Consider the following 22,754-nt stretch of genomic DNA (forward strand, 5'->3'; position numbering starts at 1 on the left):
ACTCCCACTGTGTGTTGTGCGTGTTTGTTACTTGTTTCGAGTGTCGTTTGTGAGCGGGTTTGCTCCTCCCTGTGTTGGAGGTTTTGCTTGTTTCTTTACTATACAGTAAAGTATATCTTCATTTCATTCTGTGTCCTGCGCTTGACTCTGGCCTACCGCATTCCACAGACATTCCTGGGCAGAGATGGCAATAAACTCCAACCGCCACTCCTCGACTGACCTTACTCCTTTCCAGTCTGTGTTTGGATATCAGCCGGTCCTGGCCCCTTGGCATCAGAGCCAGATCGAGGTACCTGCAGTGGACGAGTAAGTTCGGCGCTCGCAGGAGACCTGGGACGCTGCCCAGGTGAAAACCTGAGGTAAGGCTAACCGAGATCCCCAACCGTTTCATGAACGCCCTCCAAACCCTTGAGGTGAATTGGGGACCCCGATCAGACACTATATCGTCAGGCACCCCGTAGTGCCGGAAGACGTGTGTAAATAGGGCCTCGGCAGTTTGTAGGGCCGTAGGGAGTCCGGGCAGAGGAAGGAGGCGACAGGACTTAGAAATCCGATCCACAACGACCAGGATGGTTGTGTTCCCTTTTGAGGGAGGAAGATCAGTCATAAAATCCACCGATAGGTGGGACCACGTCGTTGTGGAACGGGTAGGGGTTGTAATTTCCCTCTGGGCAGGTGTCTAGGAGCCTTACACTGGGCGCACACCGAGCAGGAGGAAACATAAACCCACACACAGTGGGAGCGAACAGGTTAAATAGGGAAGGACATAATCACATAATGGGAAACAGGTGCAACACTAGACAACAACCAGATGAACATAAAAACATAAAACATAGATCGGCAGCAGCTAGTATTCCGGTGACGACGAACGCCGAAGCCTGCCCGAACCAGAAGGAAGGGCAGTCTCGGCAGAATCCGTGACAGTACCCCCCACCCCGACGCGCGGCTCCAGCCGTGCGTCGACACCGGCCTCGGGGACAGCCAGGAGGACGCGGCGCGGGGCGAGTCGGATGACTTCGATGAAATTCTCTCAACAAGGAGGGATCGAGGATATCCCTCCTAGGAACCCAGCACCGCTCCTCCGGACCGTACCCCTCCCACTCCACGAGATACTGCAGGCCCCCCACCCGACGTCTCGAATCCAGGATGGAACGGACCGAGTATGCCGGTGCCCCCTCGATGTCTAGTGGGGGCGGAGAACCTCCCGTATCTCAGATTCCTGGAGTGGACCAGCTACCACCGGCCTGAGGAGAGACACATGGAACGAGGGGTTAATGCGATAATCAGTAGGAAGCTGTAATCTATAACATACCTCGTTCAATCTCCTCAGGACTTTAAATGGGCCCACAAACCGCCTACCCAACTTCCGGCAGGGCAGGCGAAGGGGTAGGTTTCGGGTCGAGAGCCAGACCCGGTCCCCCGGTGCATACACCGGGGCTTCACTGCGGTAGCGGTCGGTGCTCGCCTTCTGCCGCATGATGGCCCGCTGCAGGCGTTCATGGGCAGCGTCCCAGGTCTCCTGCGAGCGCCGAACCCACTCGTCCACTGCAGGTACCTCGATCTGGCTCTGATGCAAAATCCCTCCTGAGATGTGTGCAAACCTGGTGGCCAACTACAAGAAACGTCTGACCTCTGTGATTGCCAACAAGGGTTTTGCCACCAAGTACTAAGTCATGTTTTGCAGAGGGGTCAAATACTTATTTCCCTCATTAAAATGCAAATCAATTTATAACATTTTTGACATGTGTTTTTCTGGATTTTTTTGTAGTTATTCTGTCTCTCACTGTTCAAATAAACCTAACATAAAGATTATAGACTGATCATTTCTTTGTCAGTGGGCAAACGTACAAAATCAGCAGGGGATCAAATACTTTTTTCCCTCACTGTATCTGCCTCCAGATTGTTTTCCTTAAATGGACATAGAACCTGTACTTTGAATAGATGTTACAATACAGTTATTACTTATCAGTAAGAAACTCAAGTCAAACCCATACCTAAAGCAAAAACAAACCCGCATGTGCTGCTGTGTCAGGTTGCCAGAGAGCATATACACTACATTACCAAAAGTATGTGGACACCTGCTCGTCGAACATCTCATTCTAAAATCATGGGCATTAATATGGAGTTGGTCCCCCCTTTGCTGCTATAACAGCCTCCACTCTTCTGGGAAGGCTTTCCACTAGATGTTGGAACATTGCTGCAGGGACTTGCTTCCATTCAGCCACAAGAGCATTAGTGAGGTCGGTCACTGATGTTGGGCGATTAGGCCTGGCTCTCAGTTGGCGTTCCAATTCATCCCAAAGGTGTTTGATGGGGTTGAGGTCAGGGCTCTGTGCAGGCCAGTCAAGTTCTTCCACACTGATCTCGACAAACCATTTCTATATGGACCTCACTTTTTGCAAGATGGCATTGTTATGCTGAAACAGTTGGAAGCACAGAATCGTCTAGAATGTAATTGTATGCTGTAGCGTTAAGATTTCCCTTCACTGGAACTAAGGGGCCAAGCCCGAACCATGAAAAACAGCCCCAGACCATTATTCCTAAACTTTACAGTTGGCACTATGCATTGGGGCAGGTAGCGTTCTCCAGGCATCCGCCAAACCCAGATTTATCCGTTGGACTACCAGATGGTGAAGCTTGATTCATCATTCCAGAAAACGCATTTCCACTGCTCCAGAGTCCAATGGCGGTGAGCTTTACACCACTCTAGCTGACGCTTGGCACTGCACATGGTGATCTTAGGCTTGTGTGCGGCTGCTTGGCCATGGAAACCCATTTCATGAAGCACCCGACAAACAGTTATTGTGCTGACATTGCTTCCAGAGGTAGTTTGGAACTCGGTAGAGAGTGTTGCAATCGAGGACAGACGATTTGTATGCACTACGCGCTTCAGCAATCGGCAGTCACGTTCTGTGAACTTGTGTGGCCTACCACTTCGCGGCTGAACCGTTGTTGCTCCTAGATGTTTCCACTTCACAGTTGACCGGAGCAGCTCCAGCAGGGCAGAAGTTTGACAAACTGACTTGTTGGAAAGGTGGCATCTTATGACGGTGCCACATTGAAAGTCACTGAGCTCTTCAGTAAGGCCATTCTACTGCCAATGTTTGTCTATGGAGATTGCATGGCGGTGTGCTCGATTTTATACACCTGTCAGCAATGGGTGTGGCTGAAATAGCCGAATCCACTAATTTAAAGGGGTATCCACATACTTTTGTATATATTGTGCATGTAAACAGCCTGCATATCCTATATAGAAATGAATCAAGATTGTGGTGTGCTTGATTCTAATGACCACATGGTGTAGTACAGTACAAGTTTATTGATGTAATAGTCAAAAAGAAAAACATGAGAGGTAGGCTAACCTGAAAACCATTTTATAGATTTGGGAGGGGTTCTTATTTGCATAATGAGGAGATGACTAATGAAAATTTGCCAGTGCAGGACAGCAGAAACATAGATGATGATGATGTACAGGCTACCTAGTGCTGCAACCTTGCAACCCCTACTGTAGATTTTTAGGTCTGGATTATTAGGAGACATTCCTTGCCAGAACAGCCGTGTGAGCTGAAGGGAGGGGCGGGACAGAGGGCTACCTAAGGATCGGAAAGTAGCAGCCTGGGTAGCAGACCTCCTTTCTTTGGAGGTGTAGATCGGCCAAACTCGACGACAAGCTTTCAGTTGAATGGGTCAACCCCTCTGTGCATCCTTTACATGGGATTTTTAGCGCGCCATCCATAGCAAGCCCTATTTTCCAGTTAAAGGAACTGAAGAGAAAGAAAGGAGGTTTAAAGGGAATACTCCGAGTGAGAGAATTGAGCTTTTTTTCATCCATCTAATGATTCAGACTGGCAAGTAAACAAGGACAACCTGCATGTGTAACTGTTTAGGGGAGATTCAAGGAAAGATAACACAGCTGGACATGATGACTGAGAAAGAATTGGCAACAGACAACATAATAGCAGGTAAAATGCTTCTTTCTAACCCTCTTTTGATTCCGAAGTATCCTTCAGAGGCCTCTACGCTATTATTGCAGCATCAAAGCTAAGCTATAGGTGCGCTCATTCAGTACGCATTAGGAGCCTTTTTGAGATCTTGTCAGGAGACTCCTTTTCCGTTTTCACGTTTGATTTGGCCAATAGTCGTCCGGGTTACGTGATGGCGGTGGTATTGAGGTATTCGCGCTTGTTATATTTATCTATGAGAAATGGCAACTTATACAAAGTTTTATAATGAAGATTCTTGGAAAGCGTAGGGTATAGGCTACAGTTGTGGCCATGCAGCTTCAAGAGAGCTCTGCCGCAACGTGAAGGAAACAGCCTACCTCTGAGAACTCACCTCGAAAGCAACACATGTAATTATTATAATCATAATTTTACTCTGCAGAACATTTCCCCTGTAGCCCCAGAAAATTGGCACACACACTAACGCCCTTTTTCCTTTGGCAGAAAATGTATAAATACCCGCGCAGTAGCCTATAGTTTGGTCTTCCATAACCACGCAGAGTTTGGTCACATGGTCAGTCCCATCGGAGGATTGACTCAATGCAGCAAAAGTCAGAGTGCCCCACCATCACCCCAGGTGTCGCATTCGCAGCAATGTGGTTAAAACGTCTGATTAGAAGTAATCCCTATATAATCTGACTGCTCTGATTAAATGCACCGATAGGAATGGTTGGTTCCACTATTATGGAACACAATGTGCGTAATGTGCGGATAAATTACTGAATTTCGATTGTCTTCAATCTCAACCAGTGCTCATATTTTCATGTTGTTTTACTTATTGAACGTTTTCTTCGAGGTTCTCATGTCTAACGTGTCATTTAGGACTAGGACTATTCACTTTTATTTCCATCCCCCAAAAGCTTCACAGATGTATCATATCGGCCCTTCTGCAGGACATATGGTGCTTTCACGACAACTGGGAACTCTGGAAAAAAACGAGGTCATATCATGACGTCAGTGATCTTCAGATCGGAAAGACAGAGCTCTAGAAAGATGCCCGTGTTTAGGACATGGAATTCCGAGTAGGATGACTGTTCAAAAGATTATTCCCAGTCGGATAACTTTTTTTCTGAATTCCAAGTTGTCATGAACGCACTGGAGTCAGAAGTCAGAGATTTCCGCTAAATCATCTGACACCTCTCCCATATTATGTAATATTGGAGGGTAGAATAATTGTGTACAGTAGGCCCTATGTACTTTTGGTGGGGCGTGCTTGAAATCCAAAGGTGAGAGGCCTAGCGTGAAAGTCCGTTATCCCGCCTGTGATTGTGATGCCCCATTGAGAAGTCAAAGTGAACAGAGGGGTCTGTCATCTCCTAATTTTCACACTTCATCTCAGGATGTTGGGCGTGCATGTTATTTGTTGACACCCAGTTGTCAATATGTTAATTATGGTGTTGTCACAATTAACTTGAGGCTTGACCATTTGCCTGTTCTACCTTTGGGGTTGGTTGTTGTGAAAGTTTATTGAACAGCTTAACTTTGTTTGCTCATATGTTCCACAAGTCACAAATTGATTAAATCCCAATGCATGCTTGTCTTTCACGTTCCCACCGTGAAACGTTGAAGTTGCTGATAAAGAGAACTTTGTTCATTTTGGGGGCAGCCAGGATGCGCGCACACAGAGGCTCGTTCACCGATTTAGCCCTTTCCTGGGGGACTGATGTCACACAGTGACGATAAATGCAGCTTGTTAGTTATTTTAACATCATCTGGGTGAAATGATACAGTAATAATATTAACACATGTTCTTGTGTTTTGAGCATTAGAGCTGGTTAGAGAGAAAGTTTTAGAGAAAGTTTCGTTCCACAGTGTTATGAATTAGGCCTACTCATGTATAATTCTTATGGTCTTCATTGTTGATCCAGATAAATATGAAGAGTTAATATCCAAAACACTATAGGCCTATATACACATTTTTCACATTTGTGGTTTTTCCTCAGAAATGATTGCTTACCTTCATGTGTGTGTAAAATATTACTGTTCTCAGATTTTTCATTCATAGATTTTAGATGTGTATGAAAATGATTATTTTTTAGCAAAACTTTATACATCCATTGTTTAGTTGGAATGGAATGTTGGTATCCTGTATATTTGACTGTGATATGTCTCACCTAGCTATCTTAAGATGAATGCACACTGTAATTCTCTCTAGATATGAGCATCTGCTAAATGACTAAAATGTCAAATGTAAATGTTTTACATACAGATCTCATATTACTGTATTGAAACATTAAAACAATTTTTTTATTTTTATATTGATGTCACAAATGTATAATTTGTACATGTCTTTATAAAAAATGTAGTTATTTGTTACATTTGACTGTGTAAAACCTAGCAGTACTACTTGTTTCTCTGAGTGTGAGGCGGATATATAGCATTATGCAAAAATAACATGATTATTTGTCTCTCTGAAATGAAACCATTAAGTGATAGATTTTGAACAAATACATGTCTGTCATTGAACAATGCCATGCCATGATTAGATAGTAAAAACACCAATCTCTTTCATAATTTCTTTAAACAATAAAAGCTAATTTACCAACATTTCTGAAAATGGATATATGGCATTTTGGAATGAAACTCAGTATCAACATACATGCAAGTATTTGATTGAGAATAATTTAATAGGTTGTGACAGGGTGTTTCAAAAGTTTTGAACAGACTGCGTTTTTTTATGTACAAGGCACTGCACTATTTTGGTAGTGCTGCCAATCCTAATCTTTCCTGCCAGGCACTCCTGACCTTGTGAAATGGTGGGTGGGGATGTGCACTAACAGCACCTACTTCCGTGAGCTCAGCTGCAACATTGGGATGAGGCAGATGCAGTGGGACGTTGCCTGATCTCTCTCTCCTTGTCTGCTCTCAGTCTACCCTGGTTTATCCGGACCCCCTGAAGAAGAGGAAGATGGGGGAGAGTATGGGTGGCCCTGGCCCAGCATGGTCTGCTGCTCAGTCTGTACAGCACCCACCAATCATATTTGGGAATGGGAAGGGGGGACAGCTACCTTAAGAATCACTGATATAGAGGTTGCCAGCACAGTCACTGTGGAATCGATCAATATGTACATTTGAGCTTTGAAGCAGAATGGGACAATGGAGTCCCTATACTATTCAGGGTCACAGTCAGAGGAGCGACACATGTTCATATAGTAATGTTGTCTTTTTCCGATTATTGATATGCTGTGTTTGGCTAATATTAGGCACTTTAATTGTGTGCAGTTAAATGTGTGAATGTAACAAATTGGCATCAACTGATTTTGCACTCAGCTGATTACCTGAGATACAGGGACCATCTCATCGTGAGAGCTGATTATTAGCTGCGCTCAATGCCTCAAGTACCTATTAGTGTATAGATACAAATCCCAGAGATGACAAATAACATGTGACCCCTATGATTGAGCTAGTATATGATCGCAGATTCCAAAAGCACAGATTCATCTTGTGTTGCCTTTGTAGATAGCATTGGCGACAACTTGTTGCAACAAGGCATTAAACTAGAATGTGACATATAAAAGTAATCTATCACAAGCCAGTTCGTTAAACAGTCACACATTCTTGTCTCCATCTGAAAGCTCTTCAATCAGCCCAAGTGTTTTGCTCTAAGTGGATTCTCTAGATTAAGTATACTATGATCTAGGAATTCAATCAGATTCACTGTGATAGACAACTTTTAGCCCTGTTGCTCAGCCCAGTTTTCCTCTGGTCTGCTGAGCTGCACAAAGTGGACCTCATCAGTGGGTTATTTTCTGTGTTCTCTGTCCAGCTGTTCTACAGTATATCCAAGTACTTACGCACGCTCCCACACATGGCTCCAGCCAACCAACATGTGATGCCTCCACAGCAATCATCAATGAGAGGATAGAACATTTGTAGAGTATTTTTTAAAGACTAGGGTCAGCGTTTTACATTCCATGCATGCAAGTAACCTATCTTGAGTGTCAATAAACAAAAGAGTATAAATGTAATGAGGTCAGGTCAGATGACATTTCAGAGATGACATTGAAATGCCTTGAGTTAAGGAGATATTTTACCATAAGATAGCGATGTATGAATCACTACAATGTCATTCATGTCATGAATCAGCTGGGTGACTAATAGGTGAACAGTGACAAGCATTGAAAAAGGACTGTACAATATATTACAATACCTCAATGTGACTCAAAAACAAATTGCACCACAGCTGTGCCACTAGAGATCCTGGTTCGAATCCAGGCTCTGTCGTAGCCGGCCGCGACCGGGAGACCCATGGGGCGGCGCACAATTGGCCCAGTGTCGTCCAGGGTAGGGGAGGGAATGGCCTGCAGGGATGTAGCTCAGTTGATATAGCATGGCGTCTGCAACGCCAGGGTTGTGGGTTCGATTCCCACGGGGGGCCAGTATGAAAAATAAAAAAATTATGTATGCACTCACTAACTGTAAGTCGCTCTGGATAAGAGCGTCTGCTAAATGATTAAAATGTAAATGTAACATTTTTTAGATTCCCATAGCAACCAACACATTATTAGCTTCTTGATGAAGTAGGTGGGGCATTCTTACAGCACAACACCAGTAATGTTACAACTGAAGTACCGCTGCAGCTACCACAGTGAGAAAGCGGTTATTATATTAAACATGTACAGCCTCTGTAGGAGACCCTTGAGCTCTAGTATACAATTGCCCTTTTCATTTACTTAAATGTATTGAAGCAAATTGCCTCACTTGCAGCCATTGTTGGCGTCTATTTGTGAAATGCATGGGGGCGTTGGGGGTTGGTGGCTGGGCAAGGAGTTCAGACCAGGGGAGGGGGTTAGGCTGCAGTCAGAGGTGATTTAAGGCCCCAGCCATTAGCATCTCTGTTTGAGGTCAACCCAATAACTGGGAGTTCTTGAGACAGAGTGGGAGGGGGGGGGGGCTGAACCTGATGAGCCAGGACCAGGCAGGAAGTTGTCTTTCAGAGGCCCTAAAGGGCTCCACACAGTCTACGCAACAGATCCGACTGTGCTTCTTTTGCGTAGCTCTCTACGTAGTTCTACATACTTTTGTGCTGCTGAATTTTTGGAACGTGACGCTCCGTAGCTCCGTTTGCGTAGACTGTGAAATCACTGTGGCGAGCCCTTAAGGTCGGACAAATCCAATCGCCACTCCGAGACGAGACACACACCAGAGGGCCCACCCCAACACAGGTGTGTCCTCTCTATCTAAACGTTTTTTTAATGTCGTGACTAGGTGACAATGGTGATATTGATCACATTATGATCACAGTTTTGTTATTGCATATGTGACCCTTTTGGATAACACATTAAATTAAGTTGGTCTTATACCAGTATAATAATGCTGTAATTACTACAGTAATAACGCGGTTGCTACATTTTACACGAGTAATTGCTTAGACAAGTGGAATAAGGAGCATACTAGTGTAATTACATTGTTACTACACAGGTATGAGAGCAACTTAATGTAAAGTGTCACCCAATTGGGTAGGTGACCAATATCCCTGATAATCTCTAGTATTTTATCATGGAACATGTACTTTGAGAGAATTCACCCTCTCAGCAAGGGATGTTCCTCTTTAACAAAATCAAGGTTGAACATTTGAATTGGGATGCAAATAAACCGGGAAGGGACAAAAATCCTATGCTCAGCATTATTTACATTTTTAGTCATTTAGCAGACGCTCTTATCCAGAGCGACTTACAGTTAGTGAGTGCATACATTTTCATACTGGCCCCCCGTGGGAAACGAATCCACAACCCTGGTGTTGCAAGCGCCATGCTCTACCAACTGAGATATTGTCTGTGTTACCTTCAAGAGGACCCATTCTGTTGAGAAGTAGGAGGGAGACGCTTTTCACATGACATTGGATTGTAAAGACCAAAACAGCTGTTAGACATCAGCAGTCTGACATCTTTTCGATTACCCAAGAGGCCCTTCATGAAATTACTGTAAACTGTCTGTATGTGTCTTTGTCGCTCTCCTCCATCAAACTCAATGTACTCCACAGAAGGCTGTACTCTTTGTACTCTCACCAGTTCAATGTTAGAAACCAAAGCCTACTGAAGCACACGCAAGTTTGATGTCCAATGAAGCGGTAATTGGTTTCATATGTTTCAGTGGAATTTCAAGTATAGAAACACTGAATGTGTTTGTTTGTTCTCTTGTAGCTCTTGGTTTCGTCACATCTCTCACTCCCATCCCAATGCTGTCAGGTACAAGCTCTTCCACATACCACAGCAATGTACACTAAGTTTACAAAACATTAACGACACCTGCTCTTTCTATGACGTAGACTGACCAGGTGAAAGCTATGATCCCTTATTGATGTCACTTGTTAAATCCACTTCAATCAGTGTAGATGAAGGGGAGGAGACCGGTTAAAGAATGATTTTTGAGCCTTGAGACAATTGAGACATGGATTGTGTATGTGTGCCATTCAGAGGGTGAATGGGCAAGACAAAAGATTGTGCCTTGGAACGGGGTATGGTTTTAGGTGCCAGGCGCATCGGTTTGTGTGAAGAACTGCAACGCTGCTGGGTTTTTCATGCTCAACAGTTTCACATGTGTATCTAGAATGGTCCACCACTCAAAGGACATCCAGCCAACTTGACACAACCGTGGGAAGCATTGGAGTCAACATGGGCCAGCATCCCTGTGGAACGCTTTCAACAGCTTGTAGAGTCCATGCTCTGACGAAATGAGGCTATTCTGAGGGCAAAAGAGGGGGGTGCAACTCAATATTAGGAAGGTGTTCCTAATGTTTGGGATACTCAGTGTATACATCCTATAGCAATGTCTACATCCACCTTTCAAAGTGTTTGGGACCTTTGACAGATTTACGTCAGAACCTTCACTGAATGAAGGTGTTGCTCTTAGCTACCTCACTTCAAACAACAAAAAGCACAAAAAATGCAGGACAACCTAAAAACTCACAACAGTTGAATATATGGTGTGCTGTCTGATGTCTAGGTGGAATTACTTTAATAAACACCTGGGCAGATTCTCAGCCAGATTTAACTCAAAGCACCATCGCTATGTGTAACCCACAATTAATGATATGCTCTGGTAAAAATGAAGCTTCAAATTATTCTACTGTGTTAAATTATTCAGCTTTAGTTCTGCCTTCAGAGCATCTGGGGCCAAGAAAAGCATGGGAGGGGATCCAAAAACACATTGGCTGTTTAGTTTGACATTGAAATCGACGATAGCATGAAAGCACTGATGGGTCATGTTGACGTAAAGTTTGATATCTTGAGCATGAGCTTGCCAAGCTGATGTTGTTGAAAGAGGATGCTTTTGAAAGTGCAGTGTTGACATTTCTGCAATATGTACATAATGGGCAGCTATTTGTATCTGTTTTGTGTCAAATTGAATTTCGCCGTGGTTTTGTTGTTATAAGGGTCTCCAGCGTAGAGAGAGAAGAAGAAGGAAGTCTATTTTTTGTTTTTTCTGAATTTCCTTAGTATTACCTAAACGCTCTGCCCTTGTAGGAAACCAGGCTCACTCTTCCTTTCTTTCAAATGCCATTCACCATTGTTCCATATCGTTGTTGTAGGAGTAAGACCAGTCACGAAGGACCTTTACACTATTCTCATGTTTGATCTCAGTTATCTATCAGAATGTGTGGTGTTGAACCTTGCATGTTATTTTGAACAGCTACATGTACTCACAAAGTTGGGAATAGTGGACAAAAAATAGAACCGAGGGATGCTATAGGGCAGGGCTAGGCAACTAGATTCAGCCGCAGGCCGATTTTTGTCGGAGCGGATGGTCAGAGGGCTGAAACATAATAATAATAATAATAATTTTGAACACTGCAAATTGACCACAACTAAGCCCCAAAAGAGATTGTATTTGAAAATAACAATAATTGAATACCTTTATTACATTGAGACACAATCACATATGCCTCTATTAGTGGGAATACTTGAGAACCAATTCATTTTCCTAAATTAAACTCATTTTTTATTTATTTGTACTAAAAACTTTGGGGTTTGCTGACCCCTGTTATAGGGTGTTATGGGGTGCAGTAGACTGTTCCACATAAATGAAGTATATTTGGGCATATTTAAGAGAAAATTAACTAATGAAAATGACAAAAAGTACATACACAGTGAGCCAGCCTTGACAAATTGACAAATCTGTTTATGTTTATTTTTGCTTTCCTGTTCCCACCATCTTGTCATTCATAGGTCATAGGTTGTAATGGCTTACTATCTGTGTTTCCCAGCCCCTCCCCTGCTCGGTGGGCCAGTCAAAAGCACAAGGTGTACAGCCACTGAGCTGTGTACTTTGAGGCTCCTCAAGCAACTGATGCGCTGCTGTCAAAATGTCACACTGATTTACCTCCAGACCGATCTGGAACAAGGCCTTTTCTCTCTAAACGGTCCGGCTGGGAGACGCTAGCGGGACATGTTTATTATACAACAGTTGAGGAGATTTCCCTACCTCCCCATCTCCTCCACTCTGTTTGGAGGATACCTGACACCAGCATAGAATGACTCTCACACTCACAAGAGGGCATTCATGGGTCCTTCCTCAGAGAAACCATGTGGTGTCTGCATTGTACCTTGACCATTGAAAACATGCAATACCAGTCATGGTTGGAAGCCCCTCAATTTCTTATCAGTTATATTCCCTCGTTTTTTCACTCCTCTAATACACTCTTAGAAGAAAAGGTGCTATCTAGAACCTTAAATGGTTATTCGGCTGTCCCCATAGGAAAACCCTTTGAATAAATATTTTTGGTTCCCGGTAGAAGCCTTTTGGGTTCCATGTAGAACCCTTTGCACAAAAAGGGTTCTACCTGGAACCAAAAAGGGTTCTCCTATGGGGACAGAAGAACCCTTTTGGAAGCATTTTTTCTAAGAGTATACCATAGAGTTTATATTACTTGACATATAGGCCTGCACCATTTTATCTGCAGATAATATAGGGGAAAGGTTGAGCTATGCATATCTACAGCACTATCTATAGTAGGTGAGGATATGCTGATCAAGTTAAACCTAGTTGTGTTCTATGGTAATCAGTTCATGCTTCACTCAGTGCAGCGGAGGTGTATTTCTGTCTGATCTGCAGATTCTCCACTGCTGGGATATCGCTTGACCGTGAGCTGCACTAGACACAGATCTCCAGATTGATTTCTGAGTCCAAGGCATGTTATATCAGCACCTTCCTCAGCAATTCTCGCTACATAAGTTAGTCCTAAATATTTCAAAAACTAAAAACATTGTATTTGGGGCAAATCATTCACTAAACCCTAAACCGCAACAAAATCTTGTAATGAATAATATGGAAATTTAGCAAGTTAAGGAGACTGTAAAGAGACACACACACAGGCACAGACACACGCATACACACACATGATAACATACGCACTATACACACACGTACACATGGATTTTGTGTTGTAGATATGTGGTAGTACAGTAGTGGCCTGAGGGCGCACACTTAATGTGTTGTGAAATCTGCTTTGAAATGTATTGTAACGTTTTTTAAATGGTATATAACTGCCTTAATTTTTGTTGGACCCCAGGAAAAGTAGCTGCTGCCTTGGCAGGAACTAATGGGGATCCATAATAAATATGAATACAAATAAAGTGGAGGGAGAATCTGTACATTTTCAAAATATACATCACACTGGAATTGCATTTGTATTGACAAATGAAGTACAGTGGGGGAAAAAAGTATTTAGTCAGCCACCAATTGTGCAAGTTCTCCCACTTAAAAAGATGAGAGAGGCCTGTAATTTTCATCATAGGTACACGTCAACTATGACAGACAAAATGAGGGAAAAAAATCCAGAAAATCACATTGTATGATTTTTAATGAATTTATTTGCAAATTATGGTGGAAAATAAGTATTTGGTCAATAACAAAAGTTTCTCAATACTTTGTTATATACCCTTTGTTGGCAATGACACAGGTCAAACGTTTTCTGTAAGTCTTCACAAGGTTTTCACACACTGTTGCTGGTATTTTGGCCCATTCCTCCATGCAGATCTCCTCTAGAGCAGTGATGTTTTGGGGCTGTCGCTGGGCAACACAGACTTTCAACTCCCTTCAAAGATTTTCTATGGGGTTGAGATCTGGAGACTGGCTAGGCCACTCCAGGACCTTGAAATGCTTTTTACGAAGCCACTCCTTCGTTGCCCGGGCGGTGTGTTTGGGATCATTGTCATGCTGAAAGACCCAGCCACGTTTCATCTTCAATGCCCTTGCTGATGGAAGGAGGTTTTCACTCAAAATCTCACGATACATGGCCCCATTCATTCTTTCCTATACACGGATCAGTCGTCCTGGTCCCTTTGCAGAAAAACAGCCCCAAAGCATGATGTTTCCACCCCCATGCTTCACAGTAGGTATGGTGTTCTTTGGATGCAACTCAGCATTCTTTGTTCTCCAAACACGACGAGTTGAGTTTAGACCAAAAAGTTCTATTTTGGTTTCATCTGACCATATGACATTCTCCCAATCCTCTTCTGGATCATCCAAATGCACTCTAGCAAACTTCAGACGGGCCTGGACATGTACTGGCTTAAGCAGGGGGACACGTCTGGCACTGCAGGATTTGAGTCCCTGGCGGCGTAGTGTGTTACTGATGGTAGGCTTTGTTACTTTGGTCCCAGCTCTCTGCAGGTCATTCACTAGGTCCCCCCGTGTGGTTCTGGGATTTTTGCTCACCGTTCTTGTGATCATTTTGACCCCACATGGTGTGATCTTGCGTGGAGCCCCAGATCGAGGGAGATTATCAGTGGTCTTGTATGTCTTCCATTTCCTAATAATTGCTCCCACAGTTGATTTCTTCAAACCAAGCTGCTTACCTATTGCAGATTCAGTCTTCCCAGCCTGATGCAGGTCTACAATTTTGTTTCTGGTGTCCTTTGACAGCTCTTTTGTCTTGGCCATAGTGGAGTTTGGAGTGTGACTGTTTGAGGTTGTGGACAGGTGTCTTTTATACTGATAACAAGTTCAAACAGGTGCCATTAATACAGGTAACGAGTGGAGGACAGAGGAGCCTCTTAAAGAAGAAGTTACAGGTCTGTGAGAGCCAGAAATCTTGCTTGTTTGTAGGTGACCAAATACTTATTTTCCACCATAATTTGCAAATCAATTCATTAAAAATCCTACAATGTGATTTTCTGGATTTTTTTTTCTCAATTTGTCTGTCATAGTTGACGTGTACCTATGATGAAAATTACAGGCCTCTCATCTTTTTAAGTGGGAGAACTTGCACAATTGGTGGCTGACTAAATACTTTTTTTCCCCACTGTATATTTACCCTCTTTTACCCACTTAGTGTGTTGTAGTAGGACACCTGAAAAGCAGGTCTGGAATCTGTTAGATATAATTGTGTGTATATGCATGCAAGTGTGTGTGCGGACTATAAAGGGTGCTATAAACAGTTGGCCACAGCTGTTGTCAGGCTGCTGCCCTGCACTGTGTCTGGGCACTTGGCCAGCTGGATGCAGTTGGAAAAGAGGGAGGGTGGATGAAAGCGGCCTCTCTCTCTCTCTCTCTCTCTCTCTCTCTCTCTCTCTCTCTCTCTCTCTCTCTCTCTCTCTCTCTCTCTCTCTCTCTCTCTCTCTCTTTGTCTCAGCTTCCCTCTGACTGCTTGCTGTACTAGCTGCCACATGGCATGATGGGGGAAGAAGTGGGACATTCTCTCAAAAGGAGAGCCGCCCAGTCTCATTTTCCCTTCATCTACATGAATGTAGCCCTTTGATAGGGATGTTTTGTGTGCCACTGAATCTTTGTGACAGTGAATGTAATGGGGCATCTCTTTGCCTTTGTAGGTGTTGTTGATTACGGCATAAATTGTGTCTGCTCTGCTTCGTTCATGCTGGCCCAATCAGTGTCCACTTTCTGGAGAAACTCTGTTGATCCTGTCTGTCAGCATTTACACATTGTCTGATGTTTACAGTATCTATACATGCCACTATATCGTACATACAACTATGTATTGAATTGATTACATGCACCATGGACACGCACATGTCCTATCATTGTTGTCATTTAAGGCTGAAGTTCTAAGTCTGTGTGCCTATGAGGCCAACCTTGTGATCAACTCTGGAACTTGTGCAACGTCTTTCAAGTAGATCTAATCAGACATGCAAAGAGACAAGAATCTCACTTGTCTATTGTTTTAAATTAGCCTCTGTGTGGACTGTGGGACAATATGAACATGCACTTGCTCAATATTTGTTAGTTATTTAACTACAATTTTGTGTTTATTTTTGCCCTAAATGTAAAGAATGTTTTGAAAACGTGGTTTATTGCTCCAGTGACCTATTTCAATTAGCTTAAAGGAAAACTCCAAACAAAAACTATCTTTTGGTATTTGTAAATGTATTTGTTTCATTAGTCCATTGTTGATATAGTCCCAAAATGTTTTGCATGTCAGCAATCAAGTTTTCAAGATATATAGCTTTCAAAATATAGAAATACAGCTGGTATGATGCAAAACACATTATACTGGCTATATTTCTGTATTTTGTTTAAGTTAATCAGGCCTTGCACTGTGGGCTATTGAGTCCTCTACTCCTGCCATTCATGAAGGTATATTACAGTATATGTTTGTATATAGATCATGTTTCAAAACAGACTTGCATGATAATGCACCAATCGTGAACTCACTACTTGATAAACCAGCAGATGATACAAAATGAAGATGTGTTTTCTTTTTTGAATCCACAGGACCAGAGGTTAAAACTTGGATTGGATTATTAGCCTCTTTTTTTCTTCATCACACAGGCATTCATTGAGAGTGGGCTATGAAGATCACACTGGATGACACAACAATGTCATTAGAAAAAATAGATGAAGCGCTTGTCAATGTACCCAGGTTTCTAGAGGTGGAAATAACCTGTTTTTAGCTGAATCTGTCAATTCTTGCTGTCTATTTTAAGCTATCCCAAACCATTTGTGTCTTAAGGATTCAAATTACTATTAGATTACAACTTGTTAGTGTGGTAGTGTGTGGTAGTGTGTGGTAGTGTGGTCTCTGTATCTGATATATCAAAACTCTGCCTTTGCCTATAGAATACCAGATTTGCACAAAGGATAATAAATTGCTAGTCTGCTAGTGCCCAAGATTATTTATTTATATAAACTTGTAATGAACTTTAACAACCAGTTTTAAATTCCTGTTCTTGCTGTTCATATGTGTTATCAAAAAACCTCCATTGTGCAGTCATAGGTTGGGGCCTAGTTCTCCTGTATAAACCTAGTCTGACATCTGTACTGAGGGTCTGAAAAATGTAAAGAGTCGTCTGGGGAAACAGAGGAATGTGATGAGAACAGGAAGTAAAATCTCCTCCTGCAGAGAGGAGAAAAAAGTCCTGGCGCAAAAAACAAGAGCCTCTCTTTCCACTCAGTTCAGCTCATGTGCTCACTCAAGCAGCATAGTTTCTGTATCGCAATACACCAATTAATTGAAGATTTGTTTTTCCACATCTGGGCATCTGCTGCAATCTTTATTTGGGGGCCGGGGGAGTCTGAAAATGTTTTCAACTTTATAGACGCAGCACACATAAAGGTAATTCCAAAATAAAGGAAACACCAACATAAAGTGTCTTAATAGGGCGTTGGGCCACCACGAGCCAGAACAGCTTCAATGCAACTTGGTATAGATTCTTCAAGTGTGTGGAACTCTATTGGAGGGATGCAACACCATTCTTCCATGAGAAATACCATAATTTGTTGTTTTGTTGATGGTGGTGGAAAACAGGCGCCTCTCGAGAATCTCCCATAAGTGTTCAATTGGGTTGAGATCTGGTGACTGAGACGGCCATGGTATATGGTTTACATAATTTTCATGCTCATCAAACCATTCAGTGACCACTCATGCCATGTGGATGGGTGCATTGTCATCCTACGGGGGCATAGCCATGGTAGCAAAAATAATGGCCTGCCCAGCATTTTTACACATGACCCTAAGCATGATGGGATGTTAATTGCTTAATTAACTCAGGAACCACCCCTGTGTGGAAGCACCTGCTTTCAATATACTTTGTATCCCTCGTTTACTCAAGCGTTTCCTTTATTTTGGCAGTTACCTGTATCAGGCTGTTTGGCCTGTCAGTCACTTATGGAAGACGAATGGCCCTTGACCTCCTCTGTTTTCTGCCAGAATGTGTGTAGAACATTCCAGGCAGCAGGACCACTCTGCTAGGATGTAGGGAGGGAGGGAAGGAGGGGAAAGAGGATACTCAATCTATTGCTTCATCTAGCAGCTCATTTTGTGGTGGCTAAATGTTTATTTCTTCACTTATTGTTAGAAGAAAATGATCTTGTGTGGCTGGGACTTGATTTTATTTGGACTATTATAATTCAGGATTGTAGGCTATTCTAGGTCTTCTCCGCTTCAGAGATATGTATGGGTTGAATAGTGAAGGGAGCAACAGTACATTCATTGAAACATTGATTCTTTAGCACTCATTCTGAAGAAATGTTGTTGGCTGTTGATAGGTTGAGCAGGAGCATTGTTTGCTTATTTCCATGTCTCACCTTAGGATGAATACACATAAAGGAAACCCTTATTAACGCTTTTTCAGAGCCCAACATTACCAATAGGATTTAAACACAATAATGGGGGATGTTGAAGGAAATCCTTATACTGTATAACACTACATATGCTTTGTGAGTGCGAAGGCACCACACTATTAAATGAACTGATATATTTGCTGTTGCCAGTTACGTCAATTACTTACATTTATATTGCCATATCCTTAATGAGATTGTGAGTGATCGATCGATTTCGACACCACTTTGTAGTTTCTGGTTGACCTGTATTACCAACAGTTAAGGATTTATTGGGTTATTCAAGGAAATTCTAAAGAAATTAATGGAAAATTCTCACCCAGATGCCCAAATAAACTTGCACTAATTAGTCAGAAAGATTGTCTGCATCGACATTTTGCAACTGCTTGTATGGAACTCAATACAATTTAATAACATTTCTCATGAAGTATTTTATGCTGCCAGGTAAACAAACACAGACTGCACTGGAACACATTTACCACTAGAGCCACAAACAGTAACAAAGCATACACCCTGCTACTGTTTTTGGTGAACAGCTGAGGGATGGGGCTGGAGAAATGTAACCACTCTCACTCAAATTCATAGACAGAGCTATGGATACAAGGACTGACCATGCATGATATCAAAATGATAGTTTTAACCATGTTTTTAGGCTATGCAGTGTTTGCTACAATGATTATTATTTTTTACAAACAATTAAGTTAAACAGGCTTATATTTTGGGTTCTGATGGGGTAAGCTCATGCGGCCTTTATAAGTTATATTATCCAAGAATCAATAGATAAATATGATTCATAAAAATAAAATAAAAATGGATGTAGCAAACGCAGATTGCCCCTTTAAAATATGACTCAAGGTTATGATTTATAGGTGGGGGTATGGGGGTGGGGGTGGAGAAGATGGAGTCTATCCACAGGTGGTCTGTAATTCCACACAGTAATTACCAAGCAAAGTACATTGTGGGGATTCGGACCACTCAGCCACTCTGTAAGGGCGAGAAAAGGGCGAGCGATGTGGAAAACTGACAGATAGCGTGATGTCCCGTTGAGACTGAGACCATCCCCAGACACTTAAAAACATAGAGGAAGCACTATTATTGTGCATTGTCAAAGGGCCTTTTCACAAGCACTATTAAGTGAAGCTAATGAAAGTGGTGGCAAATGGACAATCTTTCATTCATTTCAAATGCCAATGTGTTTAAAAGGCAGGTGCATCTGCCGTTTTCTCTCAAACTAAGAGTTGTTAGATAGCCAGGAGTTTCAAACAAAAGGTTAGAATGGTAACATTCTTTGTAGTGCATTATCAGAGGACGACTGAAAAATCAAAACTAAGATCACAGCTGCACAATTTCTTTGAATTGTTGAGAAATAGGGAGTGTCAGTGTGCTAATGGAAATAAACTATGTCCTAAATCAGATTATTTTGATTAAGCTTTCTGTTGTTTATTGTTGCTAAGCTAAGTTGACTCATGTTGTATCTACTTGTCTTTGTCTCCTCAGATGCAATGGCAACTCCCTCTCCAGCAAAGAGCATGGGTGACCCCGGAATCACCCCACTGTCACCCTCACACATTCAGGTAAGAAACACACCATGGAATATTCTGCATGGCGATAGATCCACAAGAGCTGTATGAAGTCTGTACAAACAACTCCATTACTTTGGAATGAGAGATTGGTATGAGAGATTCACCACACAGTTTTCTTAAGTCGTCAACTAGCCACCAGCTTTTCCATCCAGAATAAATCACACATCTCCTTAAACGTTCTTCGTTTGTTGACTACAGTTTTCTGTCCTCTCCACCTCAGCAAAATGACACGGACTCGAATGCCCACACGGGACCTTCGTTCATCGTGGTGGTTGCTGTCGACTTTGGCACCACTTCTAGCGGCTATGCTTATGCCTTCACTAAGGAGCCAGAATGCATTCACACCATGAGGTGAGCCAAGCCAACACTGCAAGGCAGTCGCTGGGAGCAGGAGGAGAGATAGAGAGAGACAGATATAGATTGAAGGAGTCATAGGGAGGTGCACTCAGGTCAGGTTGTTCTGTTCTGTAGCAGAGTCTTATTGAATATTATCTGGCAGGTGATGCAGGAGAGATGGAGAACCAAGAATGCATAGTGCTACTTTCTGTTCTTAGCTCTTATTTAGGCATAATCATACCAGAAGGGTTGCTGATAGCCAGGTTAAAGGTGTTTATCAAAGTATTGCTCCTCAAATGTATTGTCATCATATGGAGATATAAAGGGCCATGGAGGCTTCTAACTGGATTCCGATGACTGTCCTTAAAGGTCAGAAGAAACTGTGTTTGCTCCCTCTCTCACCAGATAATATGCCTCATTGGCAGTCATCATGTCATGGCCCCAGTCAGTGTAATGCTCCTGTTAGCACTGGTAGGAGGAGCTGGTTCATTTTGCTGAGGAACCAGCTAGACTGCAGTCCTGAGACCTGTAGGATCCGCTGACCCATAAAACACACAGGTCAACTCTTTTCCCTGTGTGTGTCAGGCACAAGGGCCAACCTCCATACCTTGCAGTCCCTCACAAAACAGAATGGTTTCATGCACTAGTTTTAAGGGGGCCATGTTTGAACTTTGAATTCATGGCATATCTTAGAGTAGCTGTGGCCAATCTGATCCATAGAGGGCCAGTGTGTTGCAGGTTTTAGTTGATTTGAATTATTTTTCAATTCATAGCTAAACTTCTTGATATTTAACTGGCAATCACCAATAGTTCTAAGGAGTTTTACATAGAGAAACCATGTCTGGAAACTCTATATACAACTTGTTACAGTTGTATGCATGACTTTCCACCAAAATCTGCACTTTCGCTCTTGCAAAATATCAACAGAAAATGGGTAACACTTTCTAACACCAAAAAATCTGTCAAAGGTGAAACTCTTAAATTCTGTAATAGTTTAAACAAGGGTTGTGGGTTAGACTACGAGGTAGAACAGTTACACTGAGATGTAGCAATTCTGTGCTGAATAATACACACATCTTTCTATGTCTTGGACATTTCTCTGAGAAATAAGTTGTTTTGCAGGAGTACTAGATAAAATGGAGTGTCATTAATGTCACATCCTTAGGGTGATGCAATACAGAGAGACACATAGAGAGAGCCAGACTGGGAGAATGGTCAATTGGGGAATCCTCTCCTGTCATGGGTCATTAACTCCAGACATCAGACAACAGTTGAGCAAGATATTTTTACTGGTGCTACCAGACCTTGCAGCGAAAACAGCCAGAGCCCCAAGATTATTTAGTTTGGATTGAACCATCTGCTCTCCAAATCCTTACATAAACAATAATAAGCCCTCCGAATGGATCTGTAAAGTTTGCCCATACCTCGAGGGAACTCTTTTGGGGTGCTTTAATGTTTTAGTTCTCTTATGATAGAGATTTCAGTGTATAACTCCTCTTTGAATAGAGGAGGAATGCATTGGTGTATTGATAGTGAGCATTAGCCAGTTGCATCTCTATGACATTTACATTAGCATTCCTTCCCTGTCCTCACTGTTGCTGACCCTCACAATGGAGCAGGATTCCAATTACGAATAGAAAACCAACCTGAGATGAAAACAGCTATTCGGACATGGCTGCCAGTTCCTCAAGAACTTCCCAACACTCTTACTCTCTCAACTGACAATATGTTTTATTGTGTGTAGATTTTTTAGATATAATTGCTGCTCATGCTACGTTTGACAGTAAGCCACCCTTTAGTAATATGTAGGCTACAGTACGTGCACTAAGGCTTTTAGATGGTGATTGTCAGAGGTCTGAATATAAGCTTGTCTGGCCTCCCACTGCACGAAATGCCTGTCTTACAGACTGTATGCACAGTGAAAATAAATGCATAATTTACATACTTTCACTCCTTACAGCAATTTTCAGTGAGGCATATTCCAGTCCAGACCATCTAAGGTCATATTATACAGTAGGCTAGCTCTTTTTCACCTGTCATGTTCTTACATGTAGACCAGTTTAGCTATACTGTGAAGTTATTTGCATTCAGCAACAGTTTGAATCACAACAAAAAAAAAATATTTCTGTTACAACGACTAACTCGCAGACACTGTCACGTTGAGGCTATGTTGTTGTGACGGAATTAGTTTTGAATAAATAGGCTACAGGTTTGGATTTTTAGATTGTATCAAATTACCATGTCAATTAGGGTATACGTTTTAACCAAACATAGATCATTCAAAAATATTAGGGCTTTATCGAGCGTGATCATGCTG

The 22,754-nt window shown here is 42.4% G+C and overlaps 1 protein-coding gene across 2 annotated transcripts in view; it reads left to right on the forward strand.

Moving 5' to 3' along the window:
* The first annotated feature begins 3,467 nt into the window (after nt 1–3,467).
* LOC121553279 (heat shock 70 kDa protein 12A-like) overlaps nt 3,468–22,754 on the forward strand; it is a 40,980-nt gene continuing 21,693 nt past the window's right edge. For both annotated transcript variants that reach the window (XM_041866304.2, XM_045211606.1), the window contains exons 1-3: nt 3,468–3,962; nt 20,016–20,092; nt 20,322–20,452. In XM_041866304.2, the coding sequence (XP_041722238.2) occupies nt 3,872–3,962; nt 20,016–20,092; nt 20,322–20,452 (299 nt within the window). In that variant the 5' untranslated portion in view covers nt 3,468–3,871. The remainder of the gene's footprint in view (nt 3,963–20,015; nt 20,093–20,321; nt 20,453–22,754) is intronic.

This window comes from Coregonus clupeaformis, chromosome 37 (genome assembly GCF_020615455.1).
Source record: "Coregonus clupeaformis isolate EN_2021a chromosome 37, ASM2061545v1, whole genome shotgun sequence".
NCBI classification, from domain to species: domain Eukaryota; kingdom Metazoa; phylum Chordata; class Actinopteri; order Salmoniformes; family Salmonidae; genus Coregonus; species Coregonus clupeaformis.